Source organism: Lithobates pipiens, unplaced genomic scaffold (assembly GCF_037356315.1).
Source record: "Lithobates pipiens isolate NorthernLeopardFrog02 unplaced genomic scaffold, aLitPip1_a1.2 Scaffold_7, whole genome shotgun sequence".
Taxonomy (NCBI): domain Eukaryota; kingdom Metazoa; phylum Chordata; class Amphibia; order Anura; family Ranidae; genus Lithobates; species Lithobates pipiens.
Window position 1 is genome coordinate 3,210,462 of NW_027507892.1, and position 16,855 is coordinate 3,227,316.

Here is a 16,855-nt window from a genome sequence, read left to right on the forward strand (position 1 = left end):
AAGCTCTCATGGACATCGCTGAATCAAGAGGGGGCTCAGGTAAGTATTGGGGGGGGGGGGCTGCTGCACACAGAAGTTTTTTTTTAACCTTCATGCATATAAAATAAAAATAAAACATCTGCCTTTACAACTCCTTTATTACTACATTTAATAAAACAAGCAAACAAAACACTTTTTATTAACTCTTGTGCATTAAGCTCCCAAATTACTATCAAGTTGGTTATATTTCCGGCATAGTAGAATATCTAGCCATGCCTGTCCTTTTCCGATCCACGTCTTTCACTTGACAATAAATTAAAAATGTTTTCCTCATTACCCAAAGTAATGCCAAAGTGTGGAATACATTTTTAATAACTTACATTGCAGCAGGTTGTTCAAATGTCAGATGTTTTTAGAGTAACTCTTCCTCTATAGTAACTTTTCTTCTTTTTCATTGCAAGTAAATTTTGGAATCCAAATAGAAGCAACGTGCCACCATTGCATACATTTTTGATGAAGGATGGGTGCAGGCTGTCCAACATCTACAGAAGGCTACAGAATGATTATGGAGATTACACCATTGACAAGAGTCACCAATGAGAAGACATTGCTCTAGCCAATAGCATCATCTTCATAAACTATCTGTAGCCTTCTATGGATGTTGAACAGCCCTCACCACTCCTTCATCAAGGACTCAATGACGGCACATTGCTTCTGCTTGGAATCCATTCTTTACCTGCAAGGAAGAACAAGAAGAGTTACTAGACAAGAGTCAACAGGGATAAGACATTGCTCTTGTCATTGCTGATAGGTAAATATACTGTGGCCTTCTGTAGATGTCAGACAGCCTGCACCCATAAGAGGAATATACCCTATAGGCTATCGTTGCCTTGGAGTTACTCTACCAACATGTAAAATTAGGACAACCTATGTTAATAAAAATGTTATGATTCCTTTTGCATCACTTTCGGTACAGTCCTCATATATGAAATCTATTATTGGTAAATAGTTATTTACATGTGGGCATTAGAAGGGAGAGACTAAAAGGCCTCATCCAGACAATACACAAAAAGAAATAGGTATGAACTGAAGCCTAGCTCCAAACCCCTAGAAAAGTGGACTATAGCGCCCAAGCATGGGAGACAAGATCAAAATAATAGATAAAATATCATCTTTATTGTACATTGTTAAAAAAAAAACATATTCATGGACCCCCATACATAACAATAGTGCCTTTGAATTAGCTATAGATTGCCCCAACAAGTAGGTACAATCACATATACCAACAAAGGTGGATACAGTCCAGTATAGATGATAATAAATATAATCTATAACCTATTTTTCAGGATGGGAAGTTTATCACCTCTGAAATGAGTCTCCCGAATGAATGCCACATCCACATGTGAGTGTCATAGATCATTTAACAGCATCTGTCTCTTTTCGGAGATATTGAGCCTCTTGGCATTTAGCGAAACTATCTCAACAGAATCCATCCCTATGAAGGGTGGGGGGGGGGGGTTTAGGGGGGAGGGGAGGGTGGAGGAGAAGGAGGTATAGGGATGGAAGGGATAGAGTAGAGATAGAAGTGGTGAGATAGAGAAATGAAAGGGAGGGGGGAGAAAATACGGAGAGGTGTAAGAACTAATAGGTAGGCCCAGCGGGGGGTGTACACAGGTGCAGTGTCCCTTGACCTACCGCTGCAAAATATTGCCAACATTGCACATCCACTGAAGAAGCACCCGTGGAGGTGCACTAGCCTAAGTGGGGGAAGGGGTAGACAGAAGCTCAACGGGGTTGGTCTCTGCCTCCCCCACTCACCCCAGTGTAAAACCAAGAAAACGGCACCCAAACATTCTTAACAATAACAATGGTACCGTAAACAGTATTAACACAATCCCCTATCTCCCACCTATCACAGACAAACATGACTGTCAGGACAGCAGGTGCACCCAGTATTACCCTGTCAGAGCGCATATAATGCTCCCATGGTAGTTAAAGCACTAGATCGACTCTCCAGTGGTATTCAGTAGTACAGTTAGTCCCACGAAGGACACCTGCACCAGCTTGACTCCAGTGACGCCAGGGCTGGGAAGCAGCCCCAGGATTTCCCACTTGTCCCCGAGAGTCATCATCTATCGGGTTCCATAAGACCTCTCCCATGATCAACGCCATGGGTGCCCCATCCTGGGCCGCCCCCCCATGACATAGGGTAAGTACCTTGTAGGAGAAGGGAAAGCCAAGAGGGGGGTCCCTCATCATCCATCATGGCCACTCGAGCAGGGAAGAACTATGTCTCGTGCGTAATCCCCCATCCCCAACACAAAAAATTACCCATCAGATTCTATAGCCACCAGGCACACTAGGTAGCATATTTCCTCCATCCCGATTGACAGTGGTTGTAGTGCTAATCACGTATAGCCAGCAGCAGAACAGCAATTATAAGACCAGCTCCATACATCTATATAATAACATTCATTACTATAGATCAGCTATGTGAAGTGTTAAACATTGAGGCACTAAGACTAGGGAGGTGGTACATGGAGGGATATAATACATAAGGGGTGGGAGTTGGTCCAGGAAGTTCAGTCTGCACCAGTAGGGAAGCCAGACAAAATCCAGGGATGCAATAAGCCCGGTAAGTGAGGTTGTCAGACCACTGTAAATACCTCCAGGATGGGGGGGGGGAAGCTAGAAGTAAAAGTAACAGTAAGGCACATCTTAAAACGTTTCACAGGGCAGCAGGTATGGGTATAATCCCGTATAGTAGGAGCAATGGGTCAGAAGCAGGTATATGTCAGTTGCATGACAATAGTGGGTGAGAGCTGCTGTCATCCGTATCACCATGGGAGCACAGCATTGTATCAGGGTGTCATCAATGCCCGTAAACTACAGAGTGGCACCAGGATATGCACAGAGAGGGGATCCATCAAGGAGCCATCAAACTCCAGGTCTCCATATTCCCATGCTTTACGCAGTACTGTTTCCATCTGGGTGTAACAATGGAGTCGGCAGATCACGTCTCTCGGTCTGGTCGGGTCAGTAGTTCGGGGACCCAGTGCTCTGTGTATCTGATCAAATTCCATCTGCTCAGGGATGGCTGACCTCGCGACCTTCTGAAATATCGTCGCTGTGGACTCTGCCAGGTCTTTTGAATCAGTTGCCTCTGGTAAGCCCCGGAGTCGTACGTTGTTGCGTCTGCTCCTGTCATCCATTTCCTCCATATGGAGTTGCAACGTTACCGTGGCATCCACGTCGGCTTCTTGGAGGGATTCCAGGGCCATCAATCTCTGAGTTAGGTACTCTGTAGAGGACTCCTCTGCCATCAGCCTGGTGGAGGGGGATTGAATCTCCTGTTTGATCTCCTGGATGTCCCTGCAGTGCTGTTCCTTGTGGCAGGTAATTAGAGCCTCTATGTCCGTCCTTGTCGGTAGGGCTTGAAGGAGGGTCCGTAGCTCCAGGATCATTTGAAGAGAGAAGGGGTGTAGTGGGGAACCCTGCAGGTCTGCCCGCAGATCAGGCGGAGTGTCTGAGTAAGCGTTGGAGGCTGAGGAAACAGTAGGAGAGACAGGCTGGGGGTGCTGGCCTGAGCCCTCGTGGGAGAAGCTCCGCAGTTCCGCCATCTTGGGATCTGGGGCGGCCGTTGGGAGTGTTCTGGAGAAAGTGGTCTAAAGTTCCACCCACTGCCTTGGATTTAGAAGTCTGCTTCCCTTTGTCTTTTGCTTCTTGGCTGAGGGCCCTTCGGGGTGAGTGGCGAAAGGGCCAGAAGCTCAAGCTACATGTGACTACCTGCAGCCATGTCCAAACCACACCCTATAGTCCACTTTTCTAGGGGATCAGAGCTAGACTCCGGTTCGTACCTATTTATTTTTATATGTGTGGGCAATATTTTGAGTGTACTCATTATAGAGAATGAAAGCACATTATCAACTGGCTGAGTTAATAACTGAGTCTTTCAGCAGCTACTAGCACTAATTTTCCTAAATGATCCCATGTGAGTTAGCATGTTTATGTCTGGAAGTCTCTCTTGACCTTTGCATTTATATCATACATGCGATGCTAAGTAGAGAGTCTTCTCATTTTACCTTAAATGTCACAGACAAGCGGTCTTTAGGATCTGCATTGTTGGTATGCTTTATGACCTGGCAGCAGCAATAACTTCATACCTCAGGCTCATTTATTTATAGAAATATGCACTGCGTTGTTCAAGCAAGTCCATTAACATGACTTGGCTGTGCTCAGGAAACAGCAACTGCCTACAGAACATAATGGGTACTTAAAGATGCCCGCATGTTGCAGTAATTAGGCTCCAGAGTACCCTGGGAACTCCAAAACTTATCACGAAGAGGTAAATATTGACTATAGGCGATGCTGCTCAATTTTGATTCCTTAAAGCCCAACTCCACTCTGGCGGCAGTGGATAGATTCATGCTATGCATGAATCTATCCATTGCATATAGGGGGATGGACATGCCCATTGAAAATGTTTAACCTTCACGCATAGAAGGTAAAAAAAACCTTCAATATGTAAAAAACCTTCAACCTTCAGAACCACTTTAGCTTCTGGAACATGAAGGCAGCTCTAAGTGCGTACTCTCACAGTTTTAGTGTTTCTTCTAAGCGCAAGTTTAGATTATGAGTTGTTTAATAGATGACCTTAACCACTTCAGCCCCGGATGATTTTACCCCCTTCCTGTGCTGAAGTTGTTAAAGGGACACAGAAAGCATGTTTACCCTCTGTACATGATTCAGTTACACAATTCTCTTCTCCATACCAGAGCAACTCGGATCGCTGCTAAAAACTTTAAATGTAAAATTAATTGACAACAGAGGCTTCCGTATGAGACACAAAAATACTTTATTTTCCAATCTGCTGTTTTTAGCAAAAACTCGAATTCTACTGCGTACATCTGCGACTAGTGTCAATCTAAAAAACTATTGTCATTGTACCATACGCACTCACACCGCATACCAACTGTGTTTTTAGAAGTTTGAAGGTAATGACAGTGGGGACATAATGATGAGTCTTCCTAATCACACTTTGTTACATTAGATTAATTTTGTTTTTAAAAGCCGCTTGGGGCATTTTGTGAGATAAAAGGTGCCTCATTGGAATCACAGGTGGGCATCTGCTGAAAACTGTTTTTTTCAAAGTTGAAAACCCAATGTTCCAAAAACACTTTTCCAACAGTAGCCTAACATTTGGGAAATTGGCTGTCACTTTTCATTGACAGTGACGGTGGGATCTGTTTACTTTACTTCCCGACTGATTGTATGTGCTAGCTAAGCTTGGCAAGATCATTCTACTGCTAAGCCACTCTTTCACACAAACAGAAACCTTATGGTGTTCATCTACTGAATGACTCTATTACTCATCAAAGCTAGGTGAACACATTACTGCAGCACAGAAAAAAAAGCAATAGGTATACAATAAGTATACAGCACATCAGGTACAGGCTTTCAGATACACAGGATGATGCTGGGCGCATATAAACCTACTATAAACAATAATAACGTGAACAGCAACCATAATACACACATGGAAAAAGTGTTATTAAAAAAAAAAGTCTGATATATTAAGACACCTCCACACACACCCCAACACTTCACTATGACCAGAGTTTAAAGGGGGTAGCTTAAAATGTATCTAAGCCCAAAACCAAAAATTTAATATGAGGGCTGTACCAAAAGTAATGCAAATTTGGGGCATAACTTTTTTATTAACTTGCAGAGGTTCGTTTGGAGACACTTTAATTATGATCAAATTGTGACCTCGGCCAACTGGTTCAGCAGAAATTACAGCATTTTGGTACAAGGAAAATGTGTTACTAGTGAGGTGGTTTTATGATACATGGAAATTAGTTTGGTACATAAAACCACTATCACCACTAACTGACAGATGTACTTTAACTGACAAGTGATTATAAGTTTAGTATTGCCCGAAACAGATAATGAATGCTGTTGCAGGAACAAGATGGGTTAGGTCAGCTCTTAAGAGTAGATTGTTGCAAAAGGTGTGAGATAGGTGCAGTACTCAATTAAATTCTTTAGCAAATAAAATTTCAGTGCATTACGGCAATTTCTAATTTATACAGATACTTAAAAATTCATGCCATTGGGCCACGCCTTGTGTGGTTGTGCTATCATGCTAGTAAAAGTTTTTTTGTATATACACTTTTTTTGTTTGGTTAAATATTATAATGGATTTCAGAACGAGCGCCTAAGATAATCTTGATCTGCTTCCTCTTCCTCTTCTTCCACTTCCTCTTCTTCATCAAGATAAACAATGGCCACTCTTTTCTCACCAGAGACCATATGACTCTGATGTATCATTCTTTGCATTTGAACAGTTTTTTCAAGCTGTGATGTTTCAGTGATGTTCTGGCTCTGGGGCAGGATTTCGTAAGCAAACTGAGAGACGCCAGCAACTTCTTCCTCACCATATCCACTTTCTGCCACCTCTGGGTCATCCATTAATTCAGTACTTGACTGACTATATCTTGGCTGACCTTCAGACTTACTGGAAGTAATCACCACTCCACTATCTTCAGCTTCTTTTCCTTCTGAATGCTTTGTGGCAAATTTGGTTATGTCCATCTGAAAAGTGAATGTCTTCTCTTTTGGACCCAGTTTGATATGCTTGATCGATCTTTCACTCTCAGTAGAATCTCCAGATGGTGAAGAAACAAAAAAATCAGAAGATTCATAAGATTCTGTAGTTGGTCCTTCAGAGATTACAAATTCTGACATAGGTGCTTCTGGGGAGCCAAGTCGAATGTGTCTAATAGGTCTGTTTGTATCTTCCACATATGTTTTGTCTTCTCCACTAATGTGGAAATTTGCAGAGATGGGGCCTCCAAAAACAATATGTTCTTTGCTTGGACTCAGTTTTATGTGGTGGATAGAAGTATTGACATTGGTTTGGTCATTTCTCTCTGTGATGTCGCCATGATCTTCCGAAGTATGTTGTTCAGAAACATAACCTTGATACTTAACTTGTTTTGACAGATGAATTTTCTGAGTAGCGGAACTATGTTCGATTGGTTTTATGTCATCTTTTGAAGTATCAGTTTCTAGTCTGCTAGGTCTGCTGAAGTCATCAGTTGTGGGAATTCTGCCCTCAAACATAACTTGTGTACTGAGAGATTCACTTGGGTTCACCTTAAAATGTGATGTTGCCTTACTGGATCCTGCAGTAAACTCAGTGCTATGACTTGTAGTTTCCTGACTACCAACTTGAAAGCTCTCAAAGAATGAGCTTTTAGTTGCCCGACTAACACGTTCTACATATTTTTCTTGAGCTGCTAGTTCTCCTGCAGCTCCTACGCCAAAAGTTTTGAATAGAGGTCCCTGAAATATGATCTGCTCTGTGGGAACATTTTCAGTTGGACTTATTTTTATATGTTTTATAGATCTGTTCTGTTCGGATGTTTCTTCTGTGTTTTTCACAATATCCAGTTTAAGGTTTTCAGAGATAGGGCCCTCAAAGATGATTTGTTTGTTGTACAATGGTTCCTTGGATGCAAGCTTAATATGATGCTCAGATCTGTTTGTTTCTGTTGGGGAAGGGGAGGCAGCTGAACTCTGAGAACTTGCAGGCTCCACTTGAAATATCTGCTCAAGGTCATCCAACTCTATACGTTTTATGAATCTGCTAGCATCAGTGGAGCTTTGCCCATAGGAGACTTCCTGTGTAGGACTAAAATGGACACTTGCAGTTGTTGGGCTTTTCAGAACATTTTCTTCAAATATGTAACGCTGTTCTCTATTATTCATTCCCAGTGTAACAAAATTGTACGAGTCTTCACTTCTATTCATTTTGTTTCCAGCAGTGCTCTCTTCTTTTTGCGGTACATCTTCAGAGGACATTGTCTGAGATTTGTGAATAGTCCTCTCTTCGCTTTCAATGATTTTATTTAAATCAAGATCATTTACATCATCTGCGTCTAAGGTTTTTGATAAGTTTATTTCTGCCACAATGGTCACAAGGCCACTTTTATCTGCTTGGTCAAGCTTTTTAATATCCACCGCCAAGCTGCTGGTTTGTGTTTGCTCTTCCCCAGCAAGTGTTGACAGCTCTTCAACTAGCTCCTTAGGAAGGCTTCCTTGCAAACATTCTAGCGTCCCTTTTAATTTTTCATGGGAATCTTTGAGGTCTTTTGAAAGAAAGTCAATTAATGATAACTGCATTTCAGGAGAAGCTTTAATTGTTTTCTCGATTACAACAGTTTCAACAGGGGACTCTCCTCCATGTTCCTCAGTGTCAAAACTTCTGCTGCTGTACATTGAGGACCCATAGCTGTCTGCTTTCTCAATACCAATAGTTTTTACATGTAATTGTCTGTCTTCTTTTGTCATGTCAGAGCTATCACCACTATCCACTGATGACCCATAGGTGGCTGCTTTCGCAATCCAGATAGCCTCAACAGGTGCGTCTTCATTTTGTTGTTGTGTTTGCAGTTCATTATCTCTATCCACTGAGGACTCATAGGTGTTTGCTTTCTCAATCACAACAGTTTTCACATGAGATGTTTCCTTTTGTTCTTCTTCGCCTAGTGTATCACTGTAATCCACTGTGGTTCTGTAGTTTGTGGAGCTTTGTTCAGTTATCGCAGCTTGTTTTAACATCTCACTCAAACTTTTACGACCTTGGGAGCCCTGTAAGAATTCATCCTGCCAAGAATATGTACCATGGGACTCTTCCTCTGTGTAAATTTTTCCTCGTATGGTCTCCTCTTCCTCTTCCTGTACATATGGATTATCATCTGGAATGGAAACAAAGTAATCAATTTCTTCATCAACGTGCTCACCCTCTATTAGTTCCTCAACTCGAGCTGGACTTTCACTGGGTTGAATGTTATCTTGTGTTTGATCCGATCTTGCAGAAGCAGGCATTTCTTCAGGATTTACTGATTCTTCTTTATAATAGCTATCCTCTGCTTCTTCTACATGGAATGGTATAGAGTACTCCCCTTTTTCATATGCAAATGTGCCAATGGATTCTTCAACTATCTCCACATTAACAGATTTTCCTGGAGACCCCTTTAGTCCAGTGTGAATGACATTTCCAATCCATTCTTCTGCTTCTGCTCCTGTAATATCTTCTTGTGTTTGATCTGTTCTTATAGAAGCAGGCATTTCTTCAGTATTTACCGATTCTTCTTCATTATAGTTATCCTTTGTTTCTTCTACATGGAATGGTGGAGAATACTCTCCTTTTTCATAAGCAAATGTGCCAATGGATTCCTGAATTATCTCAACATTAACGGATTTTCCTGGAGATCCCTTTAGTCCAGTGTGAACAACGTTTCCTATCCATTCTTCTGCTTCTGCTCCTGTTATATCTTCCAATATTGTTTTCTTGAATTTCCTGCTGTGAATTTCTTCAACTGGGATATTAGCTGTCTCTGTCTTCTGAGATGATGAAATGGATGCTGTGTTCCACAAATCGGTTAGGTCTGGTTCATCAAACAAATCCAGCTCTTCTTCTACTTTAGACTCTACCAATATTTCTGTTTTCATGGATCCATCACTGCACTTTTGTTTTCGTTCTAAATAGGTAACATTGGTATCATCCAAGTCAGAAGGATGACCTAATTGTTTAAGTATATCGGTGACTAAGACTTTGTTTTCAAAGGTCTCTGATGAAATACTTGAAGATTCTTCTGCTCTGCTAAACTCATCGTTTTCAAAGCTTGCATGCAATTTGTTCTTTTCATCAATTCCAACTCTTTCTTTTTCACCGATAAAAATTCTATTTACATTTTCTGAAACTCTGCTTTGCACTGAATTCTCAACATTTTCTTTGTATGAACCAGTTTCTTTTCTGTTACCTTCAAGTTGTATTGGTATTTCCATGACTACTTGCTTATCTTTTGGCTTTTCTCCAGGAACAAAGGTTTTTATAAACTTGCTGCCCCGATTGTTTTCTTCCAATAAGGTATTAGCCTCATTCTTTTCAAATACAGAAGACTGTCCTAACTGTTTAAGATAATCGTCAACCAAAATCTTTTCCTCTCTGTGTTCTAGGTTAGTTTTGCCAGATTCCCCAATTTTCCTTTGAGAAGTAGTATCTTGATTCACATAGGTTTGACTAACGTTTCTTGCTATGTTTTCTTCAACGTCTTCCTGTTTTCTTTCCTCAAATTTTATTGGTATTTCATATAAAATTGGCTGATCAGCTGCCTTATCACCAAGGACATATGTTTTCTTCACCTGGGTGGTTTCATTTACATCCACCGTTGAACCTCCTGCCACATTCGTGTTACCTATCGCAACATTCTCCTGCTCTTCTTTTCTTTTTTTAGCTAGTTCTCTTTTTTTTCTCTCCTTTTTCACAGGCAGCTCTTGTGTTTTAGGCTCTTGAATTGTCTCTTTCTGCACTGTTTCTGTTACACTTACTGTTTCATCATAATTCTTTCTATTCTCGTTTGCGCCCATGTTTTCCTTGCCCGCCACAACATGCTTTGTTTCTCTTACAGATTGCAATTCTAATTTCCTGTCTTTAACAACTTCTGTTGCAAATACTTTTTGAGAATCAGTTTCTTGTTGCTTGTTTTCTACCTTAATGTCAACCTGACCTATGCTAGCCTCTTTGGAACGAGATCTTGGGCGAGCTACTGGCTTCTGATCTGTAATTTGCTCTTGTTGGCTTGTTTGACTAATTATTGTTGATTGCGTGGATGAATATGGCGCCATGGTTATTGGTTGTACTGTCTGATACAGCACAGTTGGTGTGGCTTCTGACTTACGTGAAGAGTCATATCTTGGGGACAAGCTTGTGTCCCACCTGCCATGTCTTTGTTGAGATGTAGTTTCATAAATACGTGAGCCAAAGGAACTGCTCGTGTTTCCTAAATTTGTATATCTTGGTGAAATCTGTGTTTGTGGTGTAGTCCGAGTCTGGAATCTGCCTGAATCAGCTGTCTGAACTTTCCATTGTGTCCTGCCTTGGCTTTTAGTACTTGGATATTGAAATGTCTCTCGTCCTATGTTAGAAAATCGTGTGGTCTCCTCCAATGTTGATGTCACATACCCTAGACAAAACAAAGTATTGTTAGTATATGTCTAGATTTATTTTATTTTTTACATCCTTTGGTATGAAACAGTAGAAATAAAGACACTAAGGGGTTGATTTACTAAAACTGGAGAGTGCAAAATCTGTTGCAGCTCTGCATAGAAACCAATCAGCTTCCTGTTTTCTTTTTTTGTCAAAGCTTAATTGAACAAACTGAAGTTAGAAGCTGATTGGCTACCATGCACAGCTGCACCAGATTTTGCACTCTTCAGTTTTAGTAAATCAACCCTAAGGATTTTTTTCTTCATTTACCTGTTTTGTTGTATGTTCTAATAAAAAGAAAAAAGAAAAACTGAGCTTATTAATAAAATGTACCCAATAATACACCAATTACTCAAGCAGAAACTCTCCTGTGAGATATAAACACAGTACCATAATATTCAAAAGCATCCACAATGTAGTTGGCACCCACATATAACAAACAGTAAGTGACATCCAAATGAAATAAGTGGTATCTAGTGTAATTTTTGTCCACTAGATGCCACTCTAACTATACGTAGTGTCGTGACTCCATATGACCAATTGTGACACTTCCTGTTGTCCAGTTTGTCCTTTAGTACACATTGGGGTTTTTGTGGGCACCACAGCAGTGTTTGCTCATACTAGTTTCTAAACATATTAGCTAGTAACTTTTTAGGTTCGGTTTTCTACCACATTGATTATTTAACTTATTTGTTTTTACATGGCCCTATTCTGGATATAGATCGAGGTCTGGTTTCTTGTCCAGTGATATGATTGGTGGCCTGAGACTCATCTAGCACTACCCAGGAAGGAGCCGCTTAAGTATAATTGGTTCTGCACTCTGCCTCTCAACCCCAAGAACAGCCTCAGCCCCTCTGGCACACCAGGCAATAGTGTAAGTGCAAGAACCAACGAAAACACACGTTATGACAAAACACAGAAATGTCTTTACTATAAAGGTTTCTGTGGAAAAGTAACAGACAGTAACAGTATATTCTTAAATTAATTAGCCGAAGAACAATACCTGAGATCAAGAGCAATATAACTCAATGTATTATATCAGGCTGTTTTCAGGGGATTTCAAAATGGCAAACAACCCCAAATAATTCCAAGGGCAGAGGCAAACACTTCAATAACAGCAAATCACAAGATGGCAACTTTATACTGGATTGATTACCGCTACTTAAATTGGCTCTATGAGTCCAGGCAGGAGGAGAGCAGAAGAATGACTCTCTCTTATGTCAGACTTCTCTCTTCTGTCCCCTGACACCACAGACCCAACTACAAACATTGTACCTAGCTCAGTGTTCAGTGGCGTAACTTCCAGGTCAGACTATCCCAAACATACACTTCATATACAGAGCCCTGAGTATGTGTGTGCATGTCCATATCGCACCAGTAACTTCAGTCCCTTGGAAGAAAGATGAGGTTGTGTATCTTCGGCTAGCCACTTTAGTTGGTGCACTTAGAACTCCTGTTTGGCAAAGTGTAGCTGTGGTATGTGAACATTGCAAAAGTCTGGAATCGAATAGCCAAACCCATTGAAGTCTATGGGATCCGAATGTGAAAAATGTAATCAAAAGTGCCCATTTTGAGGGCTTATATGCAAGTAATTGGCCATATAATGGTTATGGGGTCCGGGTACTGCCCTGGGCGACATGTATCAATGAAAAAAAAGTTTTAAAATACGTCATATTTAAATGAGCAGTGATTTATTGATGCTTAAAGTGAAAGTATAAAAATGAAAAATTCCTTTCAATATAGTGCCTGGGGGGTCTCCTTAGGGCACCTATAAAGTGGCACATCTGTACTGTGTATATAAGCTGCTGCAGCAATAATTGCATTTATAAAGGCCACAAAATGAAATTTTCCCTGCAAGCTTTCTTTATTTTGTAAGCAATGACTTGGGGAGCCAGTCTGTATGATGAGACCACAATGTAGTGCATTGGGAACAAGATTAGCCATTTTTGGGATAAATTCTGGTGTTTCTACCATAGACTTTGGATTTCTACTTCTGTTATGGGATTGTTCTTTGGGTGTCGATGGCACCTTCACACTGTGACTGCATTGAGGTACTCCTGATGAAAGCAAGAATTGGCCATGCTGTCAAAAATTCTAATGATATACTCCTGTCAAACAGGTGCAAAAAAATAGTTCTTTGGGTGTTGGTGGTGCCTTCACACCGCAACCCTATAGAGGTACTCCTGATGAAAGCAAGAATTGGCCTTGCTGTAAAAAATTGTAGTGATATGTACCTGTCAAACAGGTGCAGAAAAAAAGTGGTCTTTGGGTGTTAATTGTGCCCATTTACCCTACACCAAAAACATTCTTCCACATGAAATCAGCACCCATAACACTAGGCAGCCTAGAAGTCCTGCAGTGATTACACATCCCAACACTTAATCGCCAACATCAGTATCAGGGGCTTCATAGCTGCTGGTAATCCAGGACTGATTCATTTTTATAAAAGTCAGATGGTCCACGGAGTCTGTGGACAGACGCATTCTATGATAAGCAACAAAATCTCCAGTAGCACTGAATGCCCTTTCAGAAAGCACGCAACCCAGCAGCTCAATAGCATACTGGGCGAATTCTGGCCAGTGGTCTATTCTCAACTGGAAAGCTCTCCATCTCTGTTTTCACCCCTAGATAATGGTCAAACATGTGATGCAGACGCTGCCGATGGGATGTGGAAGCTGACAGTCCTGGGCAGTGGGGACTAAAAAAATTCAGCCTCAAAACTATGTTTTCCCTGACACTATAACCTACCAGAGTCAGGAAAAGCGTTCGATATTGGAAGCATCATCTGGATGGTCTTCACCTATGGCTTTGAGAACATCTTTAGATGGCATCAAAAGGCCCTGACTAGGTGTGTAGCAACAAGTGTTTTTGACCTTCCATTATAGGAGGATGTGAGCTGGTAAGCAAGCATTTTGTCCGAATAGGTGGTGGTGCTCCAGACGAGATCACACTCTGGCTGACGGATGGTGGAGTTGTTGCAGATACACTGACAATAATTCCATATTAATTTTCTCACCTTTTTGGAATTATTTCACTTTTTTGCACTATATTTAATTTGGATGTCACTTAGGCCGCGTACACACGGGCGGATTGTCTGTCCAACTTAGTCCGCTGAACAGTGTTTCAGCGGACAATCCGCTCGTGTGTGGGCTTCAGCGGACTTTTTCAGAGGACAGTCTGACGAACAAAGTCTTACGGAATTTCCGTAAGACAGTCCGTTCAAACTTGGTTTTGTCCGTCCAAACTTGGTTTCAGCGGACAGTCCGCTCGTATGTAGGCAAGTTGGACGGACTAAGTATGGCGCATGCTCAGAAAGGGTTTACACGGCCGAAGGTTGCATTGCAGTGTATAGGACGTCGTTTTTCTAGTCCCGTCGTACGTGCTGTACACGTCATCACGCACGCTTTCAGCGGACTGTCTGCTCATCGTGTGTGGTCAAGTCCGTTCATGCAAATTTTGAACGGACTGTCTGTCGGATTGTCTGCCGAACTTAGTTGGGCAGACAATCCGCCCGTGAGTACGCAGCCTTACTGTTTATTATTTTACGTTCTATTCTCTGTTTAAAGTTTTGAAAGTTGTGCTCTGAGATTTGGGGTAAACATCTAAAAAAATACCAAAAATATGTACTTTGGTTTTAAGTTGTAGATAACAATTCACCATATAAGGAAAACTGTATTATACAAAGTAATTCAAGTAATTTTAAAGGATAGGAACCGTGGTTGTTTTAAGAAAATATTTGTTTTATTAAAGGAAGATGGCCAGAAGTATTCCATATTTGGAGCTTTTCACAATTTTTTCGGTATAATAGTCTTTATAAAATATCAGCAGGTGTATTTTTTTAGGTTTCTAAGCTTTTTAAAGACAATCGCAAACTAATAATATGTCACAGGTCATGACCTAATTGTATTTATATTGCTGTGCTATTTACTAATGAGAAATTCATGTATAACAAAACTAAAAATGTAACATACAACGAAAAAAAGAATGTGTTAGAACTCGTTCACACTAATGTATTTTTCATTTGCTTTTTTTTTTTAAATTGGTCCTATACATAAATATTAACTTGCAACTTTGTTAACGGTCCTGCTGGCCGATGAATAAAGAGTAATAGAAAAGCTGCAATTCGGAGAAAACACCATTCCTGGTTCTGGCTAGTGCTATCTACATGTCTGGATTTAGGATGATTGGAAACACTGGGGTAATTAACAAAGACTGGTGCACGCCAAAAAATGCACAATTTTCTGTAAGTATGCTTAAAGTGACACTAAATAAATATCCCTATTCTCTAAAAATAATTATGGCGTGCGTGGTACAATCTATAGGAGATTTCTCTCACTTCCTCGTGAATGGCAGGTAAACTCAGAAAAATAGATTAAGAGGGACCGCCATAGTGTAGTATTTAAAGCATAGAAGTTTTATTAAACAGGTTTAAAAACTACTCACAAACGAAGCTGATAAAAGCACATCTGACAGACAGCATTAAAGTAAGACCGGATATGGACGTCACTTCCGGGTTCCTACGCGTTACGTCTTGGAGACTTCAACTGAAGTCCCAGTTGAAGTCTCCAAGACGTAACGCGTAGGAACCCGGAAGTGACGTCCATATCCGGTCTTACTTTAATGCTGTCTGTCAGATGTGCTTTTATCAGCTTCGTTTGTGAGTAGTTTTTAAACCTGTTTAATAAAACTTCTATGCTTTAAATACTACACTATGGCGGTCCCTCTTAATCTATTTTTCTGAGTTTACCTGCCATTCACGAGGAAGTGAGAGAAGTCTCCCATAGATTGTGTTACACAGCCGTTTTTTGCAATCATCCTGGTGTTCATCATCTATACTGCTGTTCACTCACAGCAGTGAGGTAATTGCATAATATTTGCTTTTTTGCACGGATCATCACGGATGGATTAATTGCCCAGCACGCTGCACGTTTTACTTAGTGTATTCACCGGATTGCATGATCTGACTGTGTATGGGACATTTACCTTCAATCACGCTGGCCACTTGAATTGAATATTTTATATTTTTTCTTTCTTTACCTGTTTGTGCTCCATTTTACACACTTTTTGATAAGTAACATTCACTTTTTAAATTTTTTGGTTTGTATGACAAACTTGCGTGTTTTTTTGCACATACAGTCACTTTATGGTCTTTGCACCAGTTATCACTTTAACGTATATCCAGTTATAACTTATATCCAGAATCTGTCTTTGCTTCACTATATACATTTTGTAATTAAGTTTACACACTTCATATATGTATTTTGGTCTATATGACAAATCTGCGTTTGTTTGCACATAGAGTCACCTTATGGTTTTATGCACTAGTTATTACTGTTATATATGCACAGAAGCATCACTTGATTAATTTATGCACAGTTGCACTTTATTTGATAATCGCATACCTGTGGCCTATTGCGATCACTGTATGGTTGGAAATCAGCGCATCACATCCTTTATTTCAATTTCTTAGTGGTGAGAGACAACTCATTTAGTGATTGCAGCTTTTTTCCATTAGTTACTTTTCTATTTCCCATAGAGCGCAGAAGTTTCCAAATATATACAGTGCGTGGTACAAGGTACAAAGTGTCTTTTTGTATTTTTAGGAAGGAGCACTATATAACAAATAAGGAGGTTGGTTATGGGTGGCAGAAGGGGGGGGGGGGTATAAGTTAGGATCAGTGACAATAGATGGTATTCAGGGGGAAGAAGTAGGATTGTTAACAGGCATGTTCACCCCCCTATAAAGGTAGGGGATCTTGGTCAAGCCACACAGGGATATAGCAAGAAGGTATAGAGAAATGTCTCCATTTTATCATTAGG

The 16,855-nt window shown here is 40.7% G+C and overlaps 1 protein-coding gene across 1 annotated transcript in view; it reads right to left on the minus strand.

The window, feature by feature from the left end:
- Positions 1-4,815: 4,815 nt before the first annotated feature.
- The window catches only part of LOC143959305 (synemin-like), a 77,356-nt gene continuing 65,316 nt past the window's right edge, over positions 4,816-16,855 (minus strand). Inside the window, exon 4 of the mRNA XM_077467996.1 lies at positions 4,816-11,012. Within this exon, the coding sequence (XP_077324122.1) occupies positions 6,184-11,012 (4,829 nt within the window). The 3' untranslated portion in view covers positions 4,816-6,183. The remainder of the gene's footprint in view (positions 11,013-16,855) is intronic.